The sequence below is a fragment of the Camelus bactrianus genome, chromosome 6 (genome assembly GCF_048773025.1).
Source record: "Camelus bactrianus isolate YW-2024 breed Bactrian camel chromosome 6, ASM4877302v1, whole genome shotgun sequence".
Classification (NCBI taxonomy): domain Eukaryota; kingdom Metazoa; phylum Chordata; class Mammalia; order Artiodactyla; family Camelidae; genus Camelus; species Camelus bactrianus.
In genome coordinates this window covers 25420341-25444144 of record NC_133544.1, presented here as the reverse complement: position 1 = coordinate 25444144, position 23804 = coordinate 25420341, and the positions used below count along the sequence as shown (strand labels likewise).

General features: G+C 36.0%; 2 protein-coding genes across 6 annotated transcripts in view; both read left to right on the top strand.

The window, feature by feature from the left end:
- The first annotated feature begins 28 nt into the window (after window positions 1-28).
- On the top strand, window positions 29-20307 carry PTGR2 (prostaglandin reductase 2). Of its 3 annotated transcripts, none has more exons than XM_010962642.3 (10): window positions 29-128; window positions 4792-4876; window positions 5869-5987; window positions 12202-12393; window positions 14577-14747; window positions 15502-15711; window positions 16506-16627; window positions 17456-17543; window positions 18318-18357; window positions 19299-20307. In XM_010962642.3, the coding sequence occupies exons 2-10, from the start codon at window positions 4840-4842 to the stop codon at window positions 19373-19375; spliced, it is 1056 nt and encodes a 351-aa protein (XP_010960944.1). In that variant the 5' UTR covers window positions 29-128; window positions 4792-4839; the 3' UTR covers window positions 19376-20307. The 3 variants fall into 3 exon arrangements, 2 of the variants coding, with proteins under 2 accessions (XP_010960944.1, XP_010960934.1); XM_010962632.3 differs by having other exon boundaries at window positions 32-184; XR_012507461.1 differs by lacking the exons at window positions 17456-17543; window positions 18318-18357; window positions 19299-20307 and adding an exon at window positions 15897-16088 and having other exon boundaries at window positions 31-184.
- A 1045-nt stretch (window positions 20308-21352) lies between these two features.
- The window catches only part of ZNF410 (zinc finger protein 410), a 33344-nt gene continuing 30892 nt past the window's right edge, over window positions 21353-23804 (top strand). For all 3 annotated transcript variants that reach the window (XR_012507460.1, XM_074365258.1, XM_074365257.1), the window contains exon 1: window positions 21353-21509. The gene's annotated coding sequence lies outside the window, so the exon portion shown is untranslated. The remainder of the gene's footprint in view (window positions 21510-23804) is intronic.

The following is a 23804-nucleotide window of genomic DNA, read 5'->3' as shown; positions in this document are numbered from 1 at the left end:
GGAGGGAGGGGGTGAGGAGCAGATGTATAGTTGTGCGCCTGCGTACTGCGGTCGGAGGGCCGAGGCGGAGCGCGAGCCCTTCGCAAGCGCAGCAAACCGCGCGAGACTTTTTCCGGAGCTCCTCGGCGGTGAGTGAAGCGCGAGGGAGCGCCGTCTCCGGCTGTTGTTGCTGGGGAATCCGGAGGTGGGTCGGGCCTTCCGGGTAAGGGAGGGTCAAGGAACAGGGTGACTTCGAAGCTTCCTCCCGGAGCTACCGGAGACGCTGGCGTCATTGTCTAGGTCACTACGATAGGGAAGGCTCGAGAAGCAGTAGAAGCAGGGCCTTTCTTAAAAAAGAATTATTGGTAGTAAGCAACCTCAAGTTTGGACATAGTTGTGTTTGGAACGTTCATTTAACACCTATTTAATGGCACATTTTATGTGCCGGGCATAGAGGATGACTATAAATCATTGAACAGAACAGGCACGAGTCCCTGTCCTCTTGGTGCCTGCAGTCTGGGAAGTCAGTTTGAAATTCTGGGCTGTAGACGCAGAACTTTAGTAATTTATATATGAGTGGTGAGTAGTGGGAGCCATAGAGGAAGGTGAAGTCACTGAGAAGGGGAGAGCCAGGCAGGAATCCCCACACACTAGACTTGGGGAAAGGAAGGAGGAAACTAGAAGTCTCAAAAGAGAGAAGAACGAAGCCGTCCAGAAAAAGTGGAGGAAATCCCAGAGATCTGCATGTTTTGTAACAAGGCAGTGGTTAACAGTCATTTGTGGCAGAATAATTGAGCAAGATCAGGATAGAGAATTTTTTTTTTTTTAACTTATAAGGAAGCTCATATTAAGGCAGTGGTGTGTGTGTGCTGTTTGCCTGTGGGTTCTAGTGTCACCAGTTCTGCGACCATGGGCAGGTTATTAAGCTTCTCTGCCTCCTTTTCCTCTGTATGCCTCTAGCCTCTCGTGGAAACGTGGGGACCCCGAAAAGGGGGGCAGTGACAAGTACCACCATCCTCATAGGGTTGTTGGGTGGAGGGGTTAGGAGACAATGACTATTAAGTCGTAGGCTGAGTTCCTGGCACTTAGGAACATTCAGGCAACAGGCTGAGAGAAGGAACTTTCCAAGATCCCACGTGATTAGAAGCAGGACTGTACTCTGCTCTTCTTAGTTGGGTGCCCTTTCCCTTACATTAGGCTGCAAAGTACACATTCAGGTAACACACTCTTTTGACCGGCACTGGAGTTTTTTGGTTAATCATTGATCTTGTATTATTTTGGAATATTGCTTACACCAATTAGGAACACAGTATACCAGACAAATGTGGTTTGCTTAATACCAGTCAATAAAGACTTGAGGTTTTTAATCCCACTTGGGATGAATTTAACACATCACCACCTCTCCTTTTCAAATTCAGACTGGTGTATCGTATTTTAGATTTTAATTTTCTGATTAAATTAAGTTCCTTACATTTTAAATGTGTTTGTTGTGCTATTGAGGGATATTGGGTGATTATCCTACAGTAGTTAATTGTAGGGTATGATACTTAAAACTTTCTAATTTAATACAGAGGGAGAAAACTTTAATAGTGTACTTTTCATGCTGATAAGCAGTATTTGGACAGATTTACAGTTTGCATAATTTAAAGAATTAAAGCACACATTGAAAGTAATTAGAGAAAAGGGCAAATATGAAACTTCATTTGGAAAGACTCCTTTCATTGAAAATTTAGCCATCCCGTGATGCTGTTAATCACCACTTAAGATCCATTATCTTTGGATCTGGCATCAATTTGGAAAACTTTGCTTTTTAACCCTTATGTAATTTATACACAAGGTAATTCAATAAAAATTTTTCTTTAAAAATTATATTTACTCCTACAAGGCATTATGGATTTCTTGATATGATGAAATAGGATGCACACAGCACCACTTTTAAAGATTCTTGCCTAAAAAAATTGAACGTGCATCTAACCAAATCTTTAGATCTAACTACCAACCAAGGATAAGAGGAGAAATAGAAGAATGAGGTAAATGAAAGTAGGAAGAAGCGATCAAAGGACAGTCTAGACAAAAGAATGAAGAAACAAATGTTCAACAGTCAATGGAATGAAATAAAAAAGAAGAGACTCAAAATGTAGTATATAGACTTTGATTCTGATCATTTTTTTAAAAGTTATTTTTATATTTCTCTTGAGGGTAATTGGGTTTATTTATTTATTTATTTTAATGGAGGTATTGGAGATTGAACCCAGGACTTTGTGCATGCTAAGCATGCACTCTACCATTGAGCTATACCCTCCCCCCCAATAGACTTTGATTCTAATGAACCAACTGTAAACGACATATCTGAGATAATCAAGGAGTTTGAATATGCACTAGGTATTAGATAATGTTAAGGAATTACCTAGACTTAATTCTGTTAGATTAACAGCATAGTGTTTATGTTTAAAGCAATTTGTTATTAAAGGTATGTAACTGAGGGATTTTGGGATGAAATAGGGTAATGTCTGGGATTTGTTTTAAGGGGAAGCTGAGAAATGCAATCTTTAACTGGGCAACATGGTGTCCAGAAGGAGAGAGTAGATACTGAGGGCAACTATCCATAATGTCATAACCAGTGAGATTGTAAGTGTACATATTATAAAAAGTAAGGAAGCAAATAGGATGGATATCCATAGTCTCCTATTTTACAGAATGTCAATAAGTCAGACATTTAGTCCTAAATTAGGAGCGAATTCCCCTCCTTTAGGAAAGGGTACCTACAGGAGAGTTGTACATTATTATATGGCTGAATATGTAAAAACCCTGTTTGGAGGAGATTATGGGGCAATAGTGGAAAGAGTGAGGACAGGTAAGATCTGGGATGAGATTTACATTTCAGTCCCAACTCCTCTGCTTACCTGCTGTATGATCTTGGGTACAAACTGGACCTCAATTTCCTTTGTAAAATGAGGATAGTAATACATTTGTCTATATACTTTGTTTTAAGAAATAAGTAATGGAAATTGCGTGGAAGTTCTCCATAAATTATCTCCATATAAATACTATATTAAGCAAGATTTGAAAAATACCCCATGATAATTATGTAACATTTTCCTGAGCAGTATGTACAAATCTCAGGTATATATAGAATATGCAGATACTATAAGGGATACAGAGATAAATGAAGAAATTCAAGGATCTTGCACATTTAGAAACTAGATTAAGAGTAGAGTCATGTATAAATGAAATTACTCAGTGTTGCAGGGAAGGATTATTAAATACCAGGTCGATTTACAGATGGTTGTCAAATGTCTAAGTGTGCTGCTGCTGTATTAACTTGGAAATGATGCTAAGAACTAAATATGGTGCATTTGTCAATAAGCAATGAGGATATATTGTATAGCACAGGAAATTATAGCCATTATCTTGTAGTAACTTTTGATGGCATATAGGCTGTAAAAAATACTGAATCACTATGCTGTACACCTGAAACTAATATAATAATGTAAATCAACTATACCTTAATAAAAATAAATTTTAAAATGTTGTAATTGTCATAAAAAGTAAATAATATAATTGTTTTTCTTGGACTTCTCAATGTTATTAGGTACTGAAGATGATGAAACAAAGTAATGAGAGAAGACAGAAGTAGTAAATAAATATATTAATTTTAAAAAGGATAATATTAGTATCTTAAAAATCAAACAACTTAGACATAATAGGATGAAAATTTTTGTGTAGTAGTTAAGAGATTGGCTCTGGAGTGTCAGCTTGGGTTTGAATCTCAACTCCACTACTGTAGGAAAGTGCTTAAACCCTTTAAGGCTGTTTCCTCATCTATAAAATGAGGATAATAATATATATATATTTCATAGCACTCACAACTGCTAGGCACAGAGTAATGCTAATGGTCTGTTTTCATTTTTAGTGATGGACAAAGTAAGCAGGCCCAAATCAGATAGTGCCAGCAGTGGAACTTCATTTTGCTGGTTTCATTAGCTCAGATTGTAAACCAGAATAAATTAATCCTTTATTTATTTGTTTTTTTAACATTTTTTTATTGAGTAATAGTCATTTTACAATGATGTGTCAAATTCCAGTGTAGAACACAATTTTTCAGTTATACATGAACATACGTATATTCATTGTCAAATTTTTTTTTTTGCTGTGAGCTACCATAAGATCTTGTATATATTTCCCTGTGCTATACAGTATAATCTTGTTTATCTGTTCTACATTTTGAAATCCCTGTCTGTCCCTTCCCACCCCCCGCCCCAATTAATCCTTTATTTGGCCATTCTTTATTACATAAATTCCTAGAAAGTGAGGATTTAAAAATGCTTTTGATGTATTACTTTTATAATCAACAAAACTATTAAGAAATTTCCATTTTGATAAATGAATAAAAAGGAACTTTTGAAAATTTTGTTGCATCTCAATTTAGCAGCTCATGTTTTATTTTGCTACTAGATTAGCTGGCTAGCTCTGGAGGAATATATCATGTTGTTTTCTTTTAATCAAGCCACAGTAGGAAGCTTAATCATGATGGCATAAAGTTGAATGTGCTTGAATTATGAGGCCAGAAACATTTTTTCCCATTCAGTCTTCAATAAATTTTTTTCCTATTAGCCAAAAATTCTAATTAGATTTAGTCTTTCTTCATATATTTGCTTTAGGAGACAAGCTCTGACAGGAGACTGTCTTTTTTAGATCCTAAATATGATTTTCCCTCTCCTTGTTCAGAAACACAAGGGCACCTTTTAAAAAAATTTAAATTGTTGAATATCTTATAACTTAATTGTGATTAAACTTTTTTTCTGTTTATAGGAATTACTTTATACAGAAGTCTTGTGAAACCACTGTGCAAACAAGGTGATGATTGTGCAGAGAGTAGTGTTGAATTCCCGACCTGGTATGTATTTGTGATGAGTGAATAGCTGTGGTCTTTGATAATTATTAATGCATATAAAGGAACAAGAAGCGATGTGATGTCAATGTGGTAAATTAAAGTAGAAAGATATTAACACTAGTAGAGATTTTAGAAGCAACTCTAAACAATATAATATTCAAATTTTTAGATGATAACTTGTCAAGGCCATCTATTGAAGAAGTAAGTTATTTTAAAATTACTGTAATATTAAGAAGGTATATTACATATATATGTGGCTTTTGTTTTTTCTTTATAGTGTATATCACTGATTCTTAAAATTTGCTTTTCTGTTTTATGTGAAAAGCACTGCCCTGTGTCATCATAGGTCATCAAACCTGAATCATAGAAGCTTAGGTATGGAAGTAGCTTGAGAGCTTTGGACCCATGTTGCCTTGGTTTTGATACTTACCAACTGTGTGGCCTGGGGAAGTCACTTAGCTTTTCTCAGTTTTAGTAAAGTGAGCAGTTGGATTAAAATGCCTACATTCTATTTTCACTTTAGAAATTTGATGATTCAACAAATAGGAAGTTTTAATTACATTCATTTAAGTTTCTGTTTTCATCTTAAAATGAGGAAGGATAGTTTACCAATTTACTTTGGCTAATGTGGTGTTTCTGCTACCTTGTAAATTTTAACTTTCATGGTTTAAAAAAAAGCTGGCTGTGATTTTTCACTTTTTGAAATCTTCCTATAATTTTAAAACAGATGAGTTGATTTACTTGTAATCATCATAAAAAAGAAATGTTGATGTTGACAGCAATATGCCAGAGGAACTTCTTGGAGAAAAACAAAAACATTTGAAACTATTTGAAGAATTTATGCTGAGTTACAGAGAAATTACAAGACAATACAGATTTATTTATGCCTGTCTTAAAAGGGAGTACTCTGAATCCTAGAGTGACCTTTTAAAGAATAATAAATAATTCTATGGGAACGTAACTCTCTGATTTTATATTTTTGCCTAATACTTTAGGAAAAAATGGTAATCCAGTGGCAGAAAATTTCCGAGTTGAAGAGGTAAACTTACCAGATAACATCAATGAAGGACAAGTACAAGTCAGAACTCTTTATCTTTCTGTGGATCCTTACATGGTAAGAGTCAGGATTTTGTGATTTAGTCAAAGTAATTTTATTTTCATATTTTTCGTGTTGCTTCTAAATTTTATTGTTCAATCTTCATGATTAATAAATATTTGAGCAATTATATCTTGATACCTGTGAATTATGGATTGCCTTTGCTTTTATTCACTGTTACTAAGGAATGTTATGGAAGGAATGTATTGCAAGTAGTGCATATGGTTAGTCAGGTTCCTCCAAAAGTCCAGATCTCTTCCCAGTAGTAAGTAGAGCTTGAAGACAGTAAATTAAGATTGGAAACCTCAGATTGATCTAGTTTACAAGGCAGACCCTGTACAACACCTTTATTCTAGTTGGTCTCTTTTAAAGGAACAGACTCACTTACGCTATTTCTAGATGAAGGAGATTTATTTAAAAGAAGGTATATGTTGCCTGGGTCTGCAGCTGAGAAGTCGTCAGGCACATGGACTTAGGCTCCATAAATACAAGTAGTTTTACCTCTTCCTTTCCTATGCGGATGCTTTTTATTTCATTTTCTTGCCTGTTATCCTGACTAGAACCTCGAGTAAAATGTTATACAGAAGTGTCAAGAGCAGACATCCTTGTCTTATTTCTGATCTTGGGGGAAAGCATTCAGTCTTTCACCATTAAGTGTGATGTTAGCTGTGGGATTTTTCTAGATGCCCTTTATCTTCATTGAGGAGATTTCCTTCTATTCCTGGTTTGTTGATTGTTTTTATCATCAAGGGGTGTTGGATTTTTAAAATTGTGGTAAAATACATATAACATAAAATATGCCATTTTAACCATTTTTAAGTGTACAATTAAGGACATTCATAGTGTTGTACAGCCATTACCACTTTCCATTTCCAGAACTTTTTCATCATCTTAAACAGAAACTGTGCCCATTAAGCAGTGAAATCTCCATTAACCCCTCCCCTCAGAAGGGGTTTTGGATTTTGTAAAGCGTTTTTTCTGCTTCTATTGAGATGATTATATAGTTTTTGTTTTTTAATCCATGGATATGATTCATTATATTAATTGATTTTTAGACATTAAATCTTGCACTCTTAGAATAAATCCCACTTGGTCCAGGTGTGTGATTGCTTTGATATGTTGCTAGATTTGGTTTGCTACAATTTTGGGGGGGATTTTTGCATCCATAAGATTGTAAGACCATATTCATTGTTTTCTTGTGATGCGTTTGCCTGCTTTTGGTAATACTGCCTCAAAGAATGAGTTGGAAAGTGTTCCCTCCTCTTCTGTTTTTGGAAGAGTTTGTTAAGAATTGATATTAATTCTTCTTTAAAAGATTTGTAGAATTCACCAATGAAGGCATCTGGCCTGGGCTTTTCTTTTGGGGAAGTTTTAAAATTACTAATTCAATATCTTTATGTGTTACAGGTCTCTTAAGATTGTGTATTTCTTCTTGAGTCAGCTTCAGTAATTTGTGTTTTTCTAGGAATTTGTGCATTTCATCTAAGTTGTATACTTTATTGGCATACAGTTATTCTTAGTATTCCCTTATAATCCTTTCTTATTTCTAAAAGTTTGGTAGTAGTAATGTCCCTTTTTTCATTCCTGATTTTAATGATTTAAGTCTTACCTATTTTTTTCTTAGTCAGTTTAGCTAAAACTGTCGATTTTGTTAATCTTTCCAAGGACCAACTTTTGATTTTATTGATTTTCTGTATTGTTTTCTATTGCGTATTTCATTAATTTCTGTTCTTCTTTGTGCTAGTTTTATAGTACAAAATGAGTACCTGTGAGTCTTTATTTATTAAAATAAAAAGTTAAGAGAAGATCAGGATGGCTTATTCAGTAAGCTGTGTTGGATCAGTTGACTATATACTTCTGGGAAAAGAATTGTATCTTTGGCTCAACCCCTGCACCAGAATAAATTCCAACAGATAATAAAAAGTTAAAGAAAAAAAGAAACTATAAATAATTTTAGAAAAAATATGGCTGAACAATTGAATGGTGTTGGGGAATTAAAAACTTTCTAAGAGTAACAGCAAACCCAGATAATATGAAGGAACATGATTAATAAATGTGACTATTTAAAAAAAAATACTGTCTTTTGTAAAACACAATAAAATAGCATGTACAAAATGAAAAAATAAATGGCAAGCTTAGAAAACCTTAGAATACAAATAACAAGAAAAAAGATAACGTCTAATATGTGGAAAGCTCCTATACATTAATCTGTGAAAAGTAGAAGTTGGGCAAAGACTACTAATAAGCAATTTATAATCTCTCTGGATTACTGTTTCTGTGTATATTCTTATCGTCTCTTTGGCTTCTAGAGCGTCCTTGTGGGAGATAAATAGAACCCTGCTCTATCTCTCCTTAGGCTGCACTTAACAATGGAGACCCAATGGGCAGTACCACTTTCTGCCAGGACAGTTGTAGCCTTGGGAGGGCCCCTCTTCCTTCTGATCCATGATTACAGTTCAGGCTCTGTCTTCCAGTGAGACCAGTCACACTTGATTACACTTACAGTGGAATGCAACTTGATGACTTCATTCAAAATTCTTCCCAGGGGTAGCAAGTTTTTCTTTATGGGTGAGGGAAATGAGGTGGTGCTTGGTCTGAAACATACTAAATGGGCAAAATTTCAAGTTGACACAGAGGGGTAAAATGGGTCACTGATTACCCACAGACCTGAAGATTCTTCTGCTTTCAGCCAAGGCAAGCTCATTCAAGCCATGGGCCTTATCACTCTAGACGGTGCTGAGCAGATCATGTAAGGAGAATAATTATCACAAATTCAGGAGAAAAATGACTGTGAACTATTTAGTATTCAGAATTAATTCTTGATGGTGACTGGTTTGGATTTCTTAAGACTTTTACACTTCAATGTATAAAAACCTAGCTCAGGGTATCTAAGGATTACACATGCCCTAATGAGTGCGATATTAAAAATATCACTTAAACCCAGGATAATAAATACAAAGTAAATTAAGAGAACAAAATTTATCAAAATAAAGCCAAGATTCAAGGTTAGAAGTGTTTTAAAAATCAAACAGAGTAGACAAAAGGAACACGGTTGATCTTTGAGCAACTTGGGTTTGAACTACAGGGGTCTACTTACATGGACATTTTTTTCACTAAATACATAATATAATACTACATGATCTGAGGTTTGTTGAATTTGAAGATGCAAAACCACAGGTAGAGAGGGCTGACTCTTAAGTTATACCCAGAATTTACATGGATTTTCGACATAGAGTTGGTATCCCTAACCTCCTGTGTTGTTTGAGTCAGCTGTAGATGAAAACAAGCAAAAAAAAAAAATGATATGTTCTTTATAGAATTCTTTAAGTTGGAACAAACTTCCCCATTCAGCAGAATTCCCTCTGAGAGTCTTACAATAAGAGAAATTTATGACCCAAAGATTTTAGGAGTGGAGAAATGATGAAACAATGAGATTGTGACATGAATTGGATTCATGGCCTTTACTTCTAAACACCCCTAAGCTCAAAACAACAAAAAATTTAAAAACCCTTTTTCCTCCAGGGAAGCAAATAGCTCCTCCATTCACTCATTTCTTGCTGGGAAGCACTCAGCCTTTCTTGAGCATTTTGTCTCTTCATTCTCTATATTCTGTCCCTCCATCATCAGATACCGTGGACCCCGCTTCCTAAGTACTTCTCAATCCAGTCCATTTCTCAGTTAACTCTGAGGACATCTACCTAGTCTGAATCACCATTGTTTCTCTCCTAATGGGGTATCCTTGTATACACTCTTTCTCCCCTTAATCCATCTTTCACACTGTAGCCAGAGTGATCTTCTTATAATAGCAACTAATCATGTCACCTTGCTTAAAATCCTTTAATGGCTTCCCATTAGTCTTGGGATTAAGATTAACATTCTGGATGTGGTCTAAAGTAGTCTGGCCTGTTTGCTTGCCCAGCCTCACTATACTCTGGTTTACCTCTTAACCTTGTACCCTGGCCTCAATAGACCTCTTTTGTAACAAACCAATGTCCCTTTTTGCTCAAGCCTTGTATAATCGTGTCTTTTATTTTCTGTGTTTTATAATGCTTTGATATTTTAGGAGCGGTTGCTAATTCAGGAGAGCTGCCCCTCCTAGTGCTAGCTGACTTGGAGATAACAAATCTTTTCCTTGGACACACCTTTCATATGTAAACTAATCTACCTAAAGCCCATATTTCCAATCACCTCCTTTATCTAACTTTTGCATACCAGGCAAATATTTCCCCTGCCCTAAACCACGCCAGGGCTAGGTACCAGACAACTAGGGAACACGTCCATAAGCCAGAGCCCACCGAAATTATTCAATCAATCCAATCCTAAATTTACTCAAGTTTGCCTACTCTGCCTTGCCCATTTCTTTTCCTGGAAACCACAATAAAGGCTCTGGGCCATGCTCTCCTTTTGCTGCTTTTGCCCCCTGACTAATTTCCCCATGTGGCTCTGTGTCGTATGGTGTACCTTTCCTTTTGGGAACTGTAATAAACTATTCTTTCAAAGCAGTTGTCTCTGTGTCTGTCCTGTTACCATACATGATTAAAACAAAATCCTGGGTACAAATTAAAACAAAGCTTCATATCTGAAAACTTCCTTTCCCTTTACTTGTTTTTCCCTAGAAGCCTGCTTTAAAGAGATTTGCTTTGGTAAGTCACCCTGAACCTTCAGACTAGTCCTCTTTGTTCTATTTTCTCAAAACAGTACCTTGACCTTCAGCATATATCCCAATTGTAATTAATAATTATTTGTATAGTTATTAGATAGTTGTCTTCCATAATAAAAAGTAAACTTATGAAGACAAAGGTCTTATTTATCCCTGTATCTCCAGTGATTAGCATAAGTACTTATTAAGTATTTAAGGAAGGAAGAAAATCACCTTGGTTGCTTCCACTAGACATTTTTGTTTTTTAAAGCAACTTCAAAAGGAAAAAAAAAGAATCTGATGAACATTAAATGACTGAAATTTTAGTATCATTCCAAGCTCACAACTAATTTAATCACTATGCATATACTGTATTTTATAAGCTTATATTTAATGTGTATGCATTATTTGGATTTCATATTTGTGACTTCATATGAAAAATAAGTGCAAATACTATTATTTTGGTGGTTATATGACATTTTATTGTGTTATACAACATCATTTGCTTACCTATAGGGCATTACTTATTCCTACTTCTCCTACTAGCCCTAAGCATCAGGTTTGGTCTGGCCAGTATTCAGTGGCTGCTGCACTTGCTTTTCAAGAATACATGGGAAGGGCACACAGCAGAAATGTAGTATATTCCCATAGAAGCTTCTGCTTCAGTTCCCTACGTGGTCTTTTCCCCTGGTAAACTGAACTAGACCATGTGGGGCCCCTTAACCAAGCAGCCAGATCTCTTCCATCTTCTGGACTACACTGTAGGCTTATACACCATGGCCTTTCATGAGAGAGGAGGCAACAGTGAGCTACAGAGAAGAGACCCTTGATTACTTCACAGAGAGGTCTTTAGCCCTATAGTCCTATGGAAGGGTGTGGTGCTATTGTTACATTTTGTCTTTGCAGAATAAAGAGAACATCCACGTGAGGTTATGGGATATGATGTAATGCTTGGTCTGAAGTTGTGATGAAAAACTGTATAAAAATTGTTTCATTTCTCTTTCGGGTTATTTCTATTGAGGAAGCAGTATTTCTAGGCTGAAGAAATGAGTAATATTATGGTCTATGTGTTGCTGGTTTGTTCTCTATTAAAAAATGGACACTTTTATAATACCAGCGGTACGTAAGTGTACCTAATTTGCTACAGTCCATTGAAACCATTAACACAATATCTTGTATTTTTGCTAGCATAATTTGTGCAATATTACATACATTTCTTTAAGTAATTATTTAAAATTTTTAACAGCTTTATTGAGCTGTAATTCACATATTGTACAATTCAAACATTTAAAGTGTACAATTCAGTGGTTTTTAGTCTATTCACAAAGTTGTGGAACTATCACCACAGTCTAATTTTGGAACATACTTAAATTTCATTTTAATTTCACTTCTTTACTTGTTAGAGAGGGGATGCATTTTTTTCAGGATAAAAAATAACTGAAAGGTAGAGAGAAATTAAGATAAACTTTATTTGTTCGGCTAACTGTATGTAACATTACTTATTATATACTTTCTTTCAGTCACTGGGTAAATTAGTAAACTGGCTCAGTATCATCAGTCAGAAGTATCCTAATCCATGTTTTCTTTTTTTAGCGTTGTAGAATGAATGAAGACACTGGCACTGATTATATAACACCTTGGCAGCTGTCTCAGGTGGTTGATGGTGGAGGTATTGGGATTATAGAAGAAAGCAAACACGCAAATTTTACTAAAGGCGATTTTGTGATTTCTTTTTATTGGCCTTGGCAAACCAAAGTTATTCTGGATGGAAATATCCTTGAAAAGGTGATATATAATATAAAGTATTTGATTTTTCCCCCTATAATTCTTTCTTTTTGCATTTGGCATTCAGTTCTGTTTGTTATCAGGGAAAAAATAAAAGCATACTTTTTCTAAGGTATTTGTTAGAATGTGGAAAAACCTTTATTCCTTTTCCACTGTTTGGCTATAACTTTATATGACAGTTCTTAGCTTGCCAAAGAATGGTGTTGTTTTCCATATTTACTTCTCATATTTTACATATATAAAATAAAACCTGAGCTATAAGCATAAAAAAATGTTTTATTCTAAGAACTAGAAGGCCCCTTATAGTTGTATGCTTTAAAGTTTCCTGAGAAATTACCACTTGACTTAAGAAATTCATTTCGTTTATGCTTGAAATTCCATCTTGTGTCAGAGAAAACAATAGCTATCTCACAAGTGAATGTGAAAATTAAATGCTATGGTAAATGTGACTAAGGCTTTGTAAAAAGCTTTATAAAATTTTAGTATTTTTTGTGATTATAAATTCTGAAAAAGATACAAGTGATAGGCAGGGGACATTATGCAGTCATTTGTCATCTTAATGGTACTAGTAAAATATATTTAACTAGTAATTGCTTAGCAGGAAGTGAAAAAAACATTCAGCAGTTTCTGGTTTTCCCTGTCATTGTGCTGTAGTGGGAAATGGAGCAGTTGGGGAGAGTTTAGAAATGTTTGAGGAGTAGATATTAGAAATGAGGAAGAGGAAATTCAGAAGGGATGGAAAAATGATATTTGCTGAACACAAACTTATCTCACAATGTTTTTATATTGGCTTTACTAATGAGTAACTATTACCTGCAGGATACATTTCTGTGTAGTGTGCTTTAGACCTTTCTGTGTACTGTAGACTTACCTTTAACCACACAGCAGATTTAACTGACAGCCATTTAAAAGTGATGATTACAAACTGCCATTTTCTTTCTTTGTGGCAGTTTAACTACGAATCAAAACAAGGTGGTAAATTTTGATTACTTTTGGTGGTTTATTAAATTTTTCCCAAAATTATTCAATTCCTTAAAATTATTAATTTTTTTTGATTCACCCTATGTTACAGATAAGAAAACAGACACAGAAAATATAAGAGAAGTATAGTTAACTATTGCTTGGGCCTGGTAAACATATAAATAGAAAATGCTAAAAAGCTGAGAGAGACTTCATTAAATTAAACTAGAAGAAATTGTATCACACCTTCCTTACATTTCTATGGAACATTTTAAGGACAGGAGTGAGAACTATTAGAGTTTAAGCTGATTTTTATATAGATAAATATTTACTTTGGAATTGCTCAGAGATTTTAAAACCTTTTAACTTCACCTAGTGTTTTCCTATTAAATATTTCCTCTCTTTTGATATATTTGGGGCACTGACAGAGAATAGTGTCTTATGTGGCAAATCTTTTTTTTAACAGTTTTGCCTTTTTTTTTAATAACTATAATGAGAAGTAATATTCATTTGTTTTTACTTTGTACAATTAAATTATAGAATTTTAACAAGACTCAAGAATGGTTTACTGTTTAGAAACCATATTGGGTTGTTTATTAGTCTGCTTGAACTGCCATTACAAAATACCATAGACTGAAATTTATTATTACAACAGAAATTTATTTTCTCACAATTCTGGAGGCTAGAAATCTGAGATCAAAGTGCTAGAAAGTTTGGTTTCTGGTGAAGCCTCTCTTCCTGGCTTGCAGATGGCTACATTCTCACTGTATCCTTACAAGGCATCCAGCCTTTCCTCTGTGCACTTGCAGAGAAAGATTGATCTCTGGTGTCTCTTCCTCTTTTAAGGACACAAGCCCTGTCAGAGTAGGGCCCCACCCTTATGACCTCATTTAATCTTAATTATCTCCTTAAAGGCCCTATCTCCAAATATAGTCACACTAAGGGCTAGGTCTTCAATATATGAATTCTGGGGGGACACAATACAGTCCTTAACAGGCTGTGTCTATCCTCTTGACTTAAAACAGAACTTTCTAATACTGTTTTAATTTTTTTTTTTAAGTTAGTTTTTTTTAGGGGGGAGATACTTAGGTTTATTTATTTATTTACTTTTTAGAGGAGGTGCTGGGAATTGAACCCAGGACCTCATGCATGCTAAGCATGCGCTCTACCACTTTGAGCTATACCCTCCCTGCTCTAGTATTATTTTTAAAATTTTATTTTAGGCAGACCCACAACTTGTGGATGGACACCTTTCCTATCTTCTTGGAGCTGTAGGGATGCCTGGTTTGACTTCCTTGATTGGGATACAAGAAAAAGGTCATATAATTGCTGGATCTAATCAGACAATGGTTGTTAGTGGGGCTGCTGGTGCTTGTGGATCCTTGGCTGGACAGGTAAACTTTCTGAGAATTATTTGACTTTCTGAAAAACTAACCATAATTGAATCTCTGGATATGTGTATGTAATTTAAAATATACTATTGAACAAATTTATAGTGTTATTTTACACATCTGGTAGAAATGGTGTTATTATCTGATCAGGTAATAACAATATGAAAAATGTTACAGATTTTTGTATTTTGTTCTTTTTTAGCCAAAAATGACATGGTAAATGCTGGAGCACTGCTCTAATCAATATGTGGAAGAAAATCGTAGAGTACCTACGTCTATAATTCCATGAATTTGAAGATTTTTTAAAAATCTTCAAATAAGGAAGCATTTATTAGGTTTTAGAAATACAGTAAATACAGAATTTTATAAAGCACATTATTTTATGAATAACAGCCTTTATAGTATGAAACCCTTGAAACAAAACATTTTATCCTAGTAGTAACTTTAGTTCCTCACAGCCCTCAAAAATTGCGAGATAGAGATGTTTTGGGTCTGACTATTCCTTTTATGAAGTCAGCTTTGATTGTGAGATTTTAACATTTAAACTAAGTCTAATTTTATTCTAATTTAAAGAATGACATTATATCTGTTCTCAATTCTCTTGGTTTCAAATAACTTTTAGCTGAAAACCCTATAATCTAACCTGAATTGTGATCAGCACTTTCATATACTTGTATTATCTTGCATACTTTTACATTTTTACATTTAAATTGTGATAATAGAAAGCTGTCTAATTTTCAAAAATTTCCCTCCCTAGATTGGCCATTTGATGGGCTGTTCCAGAGTGGTGGGAATTTGTGGAACACATGAGAAGTGCCTCCTCTTGACCTCAGAACTAGGCTTTGATGCTGCAATTAATTATAAAAAGGGGAATGTGGCAGAACAGCTCCGTGAATTATGCCCAGCTGGAGTGGATGTTTACTTTGACAATGTCGGTGGTGACATCAGTGATGCAGTGATAAGTCAGGTTGTTTGCCGATTTGTTTGTTTTAAATTTGAATACTACATTTTATCTGATGTGATATCTTTTTACCTCATAGTAAGAAGGAAAAATACTTTATAAAATTGTAGGGTTTGTGAAAAACATGATGGTCAGTATTATAATTAAGTGATACAGAAGAGCTTGCTGAATCTACTTCCATTTCTTTGCAGATTTGCACTATGAGCATCAATTTCAGTTCTTCGCTGGCAGTGTTATATTTTCACCTGCAGTTTATTTTTGTGAAAAATTACATTTGTATTGTTCAAATGAAGTTTTAACCTCTAACTCACTTCTAACCAACAACCAATTCATGGCTATGGCCCTCTGACTTTGGGTAGGAAAAGGATTTTCATAGATTGAAGGTATTTGCATATTTTAATTGACAGTATTATAATTTATCAACATTAGCTATTAACGCTGCATTGCCCTTTACTATATGTAAAATAATTTGCAACTGAGGTTAAATTATTTAAACCTAAAAAATTTGGATTTTAGAGTTATCATTAATAATAAAAGTAGCAACAATGATGACAGTGACAACTAATGCAGTTCTTTTGCTGATTACCACCAAACTCTACCTCTATGTTCCTTTGTAGTAGACTTATTTTCTAGCTAATTGAAACTAATACATATAATGGGTAAGTCTTCAAAGCAAAATCAATTTGGCACAAAGGATTAAATACCATAGTCAAGGAGGCTTTCATTGAGGCAGTCATAAAATCAATAAACATAGAAAAGGTATATATCTTAGGGTATATTCATAAGTTTTCTCTGAACAGATGAATCAGAACAGCCACATCATCCTGTGTGGTCAAATTTCTCAGTACAACAAAGATGTGCCTTATCCTCCTCCACTATCCCTGGCTGTAGAAGCAATCCGGAAAGAAAGAAACATCACAAGGTGTGTTCTACCCTTTCCCCTAATTACCAGATTCAAAGGGTTTAAAGATCATAGATGTATAAGAAATACATTATTCTGCATATATAATTTTTTTTATTAAGTAAAACTTGAAAATGTACATTTTAAGGTGGTTCAATATTTAGGTTTTGGTTCACTAGCTCCCTGGCAGAAAACTTTAAAAAATGCCCCTCTACTATCAATCTTCTGCAAGTCTTTTTTTGCAAGTGACAGAAACTCAACTTACATTGGCTTAAGTGCAAAGGAAATTTATTAGCTCATATATTTGAGAAGTTCAATATTAGTACTGACTTAGATTTGGCTGGATAAAAGGTTTGCATAGTGGTGTCACAAATCAGTTTTTCTTCACCCCTGGGCTGTTCTTTCTTCTGGGTTGGCTGGGCTCCCTTGCAGGCTCTCCTCTTGCAACAGCAAGAGGATGACTGCTCTCTTTACTCTTATATTTTACTAGGTTAGCAATCCAAGCAAAAAGAGAACAGCTCCCTTGAAGTTAATTATTAAGACCCATGGCTGATACTTACTGGCTCAGACTGGCCTGGCTTTGGTGGTGGGGAAAGGATGCTACTCACAAAGTAAAATCACAGTGTTTTTACCAAATGACATAGGTGCTGGGAGACAAAACAATAGAAGTCCACTTAAATTAGAAGTGTACATTGTAGCTATACCTAAAGCTGTATCTGACCAGACTCTGTGTGTTTAAGTCCTAATGTTTGAAAGATTAACAGATATTAGAGTTCTGGAATGATTTGATTTGGGCTCTCTCCCTCCCTCCCTAGTCTCTGATTGTTACCCTTTTCTTCCCCACTACAGAGAAAGATTTCTGGTGTTAAATTACAAGGACAAATTTGAGTCTGGTATTCTACAGCTGAGTCAGTGGTTTAAAGAAGGAAAGCTAAAGGTAGAACTTGCTTCTATTCTTTATCAATATCATTCTTCCTGCTACTTGATACACTTTTGTATTATTTGAATTTAATATTAAAGTTTCATAATAAAAATTCTTACGAGAGAAAAATGTACTGAATATTACAAATTAACTTTACCTCCCAGGTGAGTATAACCTCCTGATTGAGAAGCCCTCTCTTATTATTCCCTTTATCTAAAATTTGATTAATCTTTACTTTTCTTAGATTATAAGATCAATAGGTTTTTGTTTTTCCAAATTATAATATTCATTAACAAAAATTTATGGGATGTTACTATGTGTAAGAAGCTGTGCTTTCTCAAAAATCTTATACACACCTCCTAGTACCCCTACCTCTCCACCGCCATACATCTTTCCTGCCCTCCCTGGACATTCTTATAGATCTCATGGTTGTGGTTGCAAATCAGGAGTTACGAGTCTGGGGGCCGGAGACCCTGACCTAGGATGTTCTTGAAACCTGCAAATGATAGGCAAAGTTGTATGTGTGTGTGCTTATATACTTTGTTTTCTGAAAGAGGGTGCATAGCATGTGATGTTACCAATTGAATTTTAGACCATGGGAAAGTAGGATTTTATTTTAAAAAACAAATTTGTAGCAAACTTTTTTGAGTTACCTACAGGAAATGAAGAATAACTATTTTTAGACAGAAAGTGCTAAATAGTATTGCTGCCTTTTGCAAAACTGAAAACTATTAAATAATTTGAAACATTGAAGTCTGAAGTATGAAATATACTTATTTTAATTTACAGATCAAAGAGACTATGATAAATGGACTGGAAAACATGGGAGGTAAGATGAACGTCAATTTATTATATATGTGAGTTCAGCACAAATATTCTCTTTTTTCTTTTGTTTCTACTTATCTATTGTTTTTTTCTTTTTAAATCATTTCTTTTTGTAAAAGCATCCTACAGGTGTCCATAAATATCTTAATCACATTCCATGACAGTTCAATTTAGTGGTATTTAAGAGGTATTGTTTTCACATTTCAAATCATAAGTGGGTTTTTTTTGTTTTGTAAACTTATGAAAAAAATTAAGAATTATGAAAGTCAAAAAAAAGAAGAATTATGAAAGTCATTTAGCTTCTAGGTAACTTTTTCAGATTGAATGGTTCTAAGGTATCATGAGATTACATTAAGCAAATTTTTAATATTTAGGGGTTTTTTTCCCCTAACATACACAGGTTTCAGCATTGTCTTTTGTTGGTTTCAAATGAACAGGATTAAATCAAACTGATAATTTTTCCTTTTTGAGGAAAAAATTTAATGTATTTTGTTAATGTCTACTAAACAGAAATATAAATTTCACTTGCCTAACAGATATGTATTTCACTTAGTAAAACTTTATGATTAGATTTTTAATATTTTAAGTTATTTAAAATTTGTTTTTGCTGATTTAGCCTCATTTTTAAAAACCTGTAGTCCATTTTTCCTTCTCATACTTATTTGCCTCTAGTCTCAGACTCTGTAACAGTGAATGTTGATGTTGACACCAATGAAACATTTCTAGTTTGGGTAAAAACAAATTTTTAAGATGTTAATTGGGTTGGTTTGTCCTGTAACTTTGCCAGAGTTATACTTGAGGTTTCTTTTCATGACAGTTTCCTTCTGTAATTAATATTAAAATCACTGAAGAAATTATTCAAATTAATTGTACATGCCTGACCTACTGACAATGTTTGACAGTGACATTTATGCTTTCAGATAATCTAGTTTTTTTTCTTTCCAGCTGCATTCCAGTCCATGATGACAGGAGGTAACATTGGAAAGCAGATAGTTTGCATTTCAGAAGATACCTCTTTGTAATCTCCTCATCAAGGAAATACACAGATTTCTTTCTATTTTGCACAAAGATTTTCAAGATACATTAGTACAGATACCTTTTGATTTAAATGGGCTCATAGGTGATATTTTCTTAGTTGCACAAGATAATTCTTTCCTATGTCTTCTTTATCATATATATACTCTACATCTAACATGATTATTTATAATTATAGAAATAATATTTTTCTGTCTTTTGCTAAAACTAAAATTACATGATATTTATACCAGGTATTCTGAAACCACTGGAAATTTGATATAGCTGTTTAATGGATCATACAAAATAATTTTTTTAAATTAGTTACTTTTATTGAAAATAGAATGCATGAGAAGGCACTTAGTAAATATATATTTAACTGGAAATACTTTAGATAATTCTTGAACTGAACCTTGGTGTAAGAATAGAATTGGGATGGTCTCTCCATATTGTAGATGGAAAGGGGGCTTAATGGCAGAATGTGTGTATAGGGCCTTGGAGGAATTCAGAGCTTGTGGAAGTTTTTGGGATAGGAGAGCAGAGGCTTTGTGTTGGGAGTAGTATGAAAACTTAAGTAACTGAGGTTGGTTGGGTTGATGAAGGGACTAGATTTACTACAGAAGATGATCTATTTGTGTTTTGCCAAATAGTTCACTGTATAGCCTCAAAACGCAAATATACATTGATAAAACCATATTTATTTTGTTAGCAGGCATATACTGTCAAATAGTTATAAAGATTTTGAGGGCAAATAGACATCACTTGGAGTTTTAGATGAAGAAAAAGATTTAAACAAGTACAGCTTCAGGTAATGACAGGACTCGGCAAATTAAAAAACAGTTGTAAACACAAATGTTCAAGATCTACTAATGTACCTCTATATAAAAGAGTTTGTTTTGTTAATTGTAATCAACTCTTTAATACAGTATAATTGGGTCTATTTCTCTTGAGTGTTGGCTGATTTATGGTTAGCTGTTTACACATTGCAATATACTTTTGTGTAGATTCGAACTGTTAGTAGTCAGTCACTACAGTTGACCTCAGTAAGCTTCACTTATTATTTTATATTATTTTTCCTGGACCATTTCATTTTCAGAGAGGGCTTCATCTTTTGTATGTATGTTGGTAACTTTCAAATCGGTATCTTACTTCTGACCTCTGGAGCTAGGGAGCTTTACTTCCAAGTAAATACCCCGTAGGCACCTGGGATTGATAAACTCTGCTTATCTAAAGAGGAATTATCTTCCCCTGAAACGTGTTTCTTGTTTTTTAAATCACCATCCTTTGTGCCCCCTAGTTTCTTCAACCTTGTCTTTAACCTTGAAAATGCTCTTTTTAGAGAACTCCTTTAATTCCCACTGCCACTATCTTAGTTGAGTCCCTCCCTTTGGCGCCCAGCAAGTGTTCAAAAATTAGTAATTTCAAAAAGTCAAAACACATAAAGCTCTAATACGTTGTGGCACCCAGCCTGAATCTCAAGTGTTCTAGCCCGCCCATACACCCTAGAGTATATTACATCGTAATATACTGACGGAACCCATACTCAAGGTAATTCATATTCCCCAGAAAAGTCCCATCACTGAGCCTCAGTTCTTAATCTTCCCCGTGTGTAGTGCAGAATTGGATTCTGCAAGTTCCCTTCTCGGGCAGTGAAGCTTTGAGGTCCTCTTCACTGAGAACTCTGATAAATGTTTCAGTAGTCATCTTTTTCTTTCTCGCTCGCCTCCACTGCAACTTGTACCGATCTCCTCAGCTGAGAGGAAAAACTACCCCATCCTCTGCAGCAGGGAAGCAGTGACGTCACGGCTAGAATTGACTGACACCGTTTTTCGGGCTTCGCAGACCACGGAGCTCCAAAGGCCGGGAGTGAGTGGGAGGAGGGAGCCCGCGGTTCCTTCCCTCCCGGAGCCAAGCCCTGCGCCACCAGCCCAGCCCCCGCTGGCTAGTGGCCCCTGGGGCTGAATCCCCACGAGAAGCGACCGCCGCCCGGCTCGGAGGCGAGCGAGTGGGTGTGTGCGTGGGGGGGGGGCGGCCAAACTTCCTGTCCCGCGCTCGAGCTGCTTCCGGCGGGAGCCGGAAGACGCTGTGTGTGGACGGAATTCGGGACCGACAGACGGACGGACGGCTGCCCGGGACGGGAAGGTGAGCTCTGTGGGTGGACCAGACCACACCCGCTTGGCTCGGTGGTCCTCGAAGGGCAGGGAGCCAGTGTCGGCTCCTCGGGAGCTCGGACCGAATTCGCCCCCGGAGAGGACAGGGAAACCGCCCACCCACCCTGGGGGGGGGGGGGGAAGCACTCCACCCGTATCTGGCGCGTCCGGGAGCGGCCGGTCTGAAGCCCCTGGGTTTGGGCTCGTCACCCTCGCGGAGTTTTGCGGCCGATGTTTCGGCTCCTTTGCTTGGTTTTGGGGGCAGGGGCATGGGAAGACCGAACTGAGAAAGCTGGAGTCAGCGAGTCCCAGGTGGGGGCTCCCGGACTGCACCCGCAGCGGGGCCTGCCTGCGGACCTTGGGGCCTTTTCCTCCAAGGCCCTTGTCATGGGGGAACGAGGATGCCAAGAGGATTCTGCCTTGGACATTTCAGCCCTGATCTACCCTCTTCTTTCATACGTCCACTTTCTGCGTCTAGAAAAAGGAAGGTTGCCGACTCGGAGGGGCTGGGTTTCTCCTTCGCCTGTCATTTCAAGGCGAGGGTGTGGGCTGTGAGTGTTTACAGCCTGTGTGCATTTCGTGGGTTGAATTTATCTTCTAAAGTTTCTTCAGAGAAAAGAATACAATTAGTTTATTAAAGTTTACCCCACTTGTTCATGAGGCTGTGAAATGCACTGAGGAACCATTTGAAAGTTAAATATTAACTTGAAATTTAAGAATTTATACTTCTTCACTTTGGCACAAGGGTCAATGCAACATTTACAAAGAGAATAAAAAAACATTTTGAAATAAAACTAGGGGTATTTTGTTGTCGTTAGGGAATGAGAAATTACACTTTGTGTTATCTTCACGCAGGACAAAGTCAAGTCAGCAAACTAGCAGTCAGATTTAGGTTCTGATTTTTTTGCATGTAAGTAGATGTCTAATTTCTGGTAAGTTACTTAATCTCTAGCTTTGTTTGTCTTCCTCTGTAAATGAAGGGGCTTACCTATTTTGGGCAAATATTTCCTGAATACTTAGTTTATGCAAAAGCATCATGCTGAGTTAATGGGAGAAGGATGAATAAATTCAACGAACCTTAATCAGTAAGACTGTGCAGGTAGACAACCAACACCCAAGGCAGGATGAAATAACTGTTAAAGAAAGGTTAAACTGTGTTGTGAGAACACTAGGGAAGGAAAGATTTATTCTGACTGGAGGGAAGGGATCAGAGTCTTCATCGAGGATGGCATTTGAATTGGATTTTAAAGGCTGGAAAATATTTCAAAAGATGACAGCTGGACTTGGGGGGCGGTATTACTGATTGAAGAGCTACTCCAAGCAAAGGCCTTGAGCGCTGAAATAGATTGGAGCGTTCATTTAGTAGCCAATCCAGTGTGGAGTGAAGGGTTCATGGAAGAATATAGTGAATGCTGCAACAGGGACAGTGTTTGAGGACATACTGTTGAATATTTGAGATGCCATGCTGAGGGATTTGACTGTTGCTCTGAGGCACTGAACTTTGAGTAAGGGAAGTGACATAAGCATTTCTGTGTTTTGGAAACATAACTCGAATGACTGCATATAAGATGGATTGGAAAGGAGAATTTTAAGGGTAGTGTGGCAATTAGAAGGCAACTTTAATGGTTGAAAGATAATGAAAAACCTAAACAGGACATTATGGTAAGAATAAACTTGGGGGAATCTACTAGGATTATTTAAATATGGAGGACAAAAGAGATTGTTTAAGACCTAGAATTTGCAGCTGAGTGAAAGGAAAATTGGGCAATAATTGAAATGGATAATACAGGAAGGAGAACAGGTTTGGTAGGGGAGATAACAATCTGGATTTTGGACATTGTTAAATTTGAGATGGATATCCACATGGAGATACCTAACATGCAGTTAGAAATGAAAGTTTGGAGTTCAGAAGAGAGGTCAGGAATAGAGACAAAAATTTGCAGTGCCATTCATTCATCATACAAATATTTATCGAGTGCCTACTGGCTGCTTACAGGGAATCTTGTATAAAAGCTCTTTAAGCTCATAGTATAGACAATCTCAGAGCTTCACAGTAACAGAAGAGACTCTTGGAGAACCAAGTTCCTTATGAATTACATACAGTACTTTGCCAGGTTCTTCTGGGAGGGACAGTAGTGAACAAGGTAGACTACTTCTTGGCCTTGTTTATGGAGCTTGCAATTTAGGGGGTAGCCAGACAAAAAGTTAATATTATATAAAAACAGAAGAATTAGAAATTGTGATAAGTGCTATAATGGAGATAGTAGAGATAGAAAATAAAAGTGAG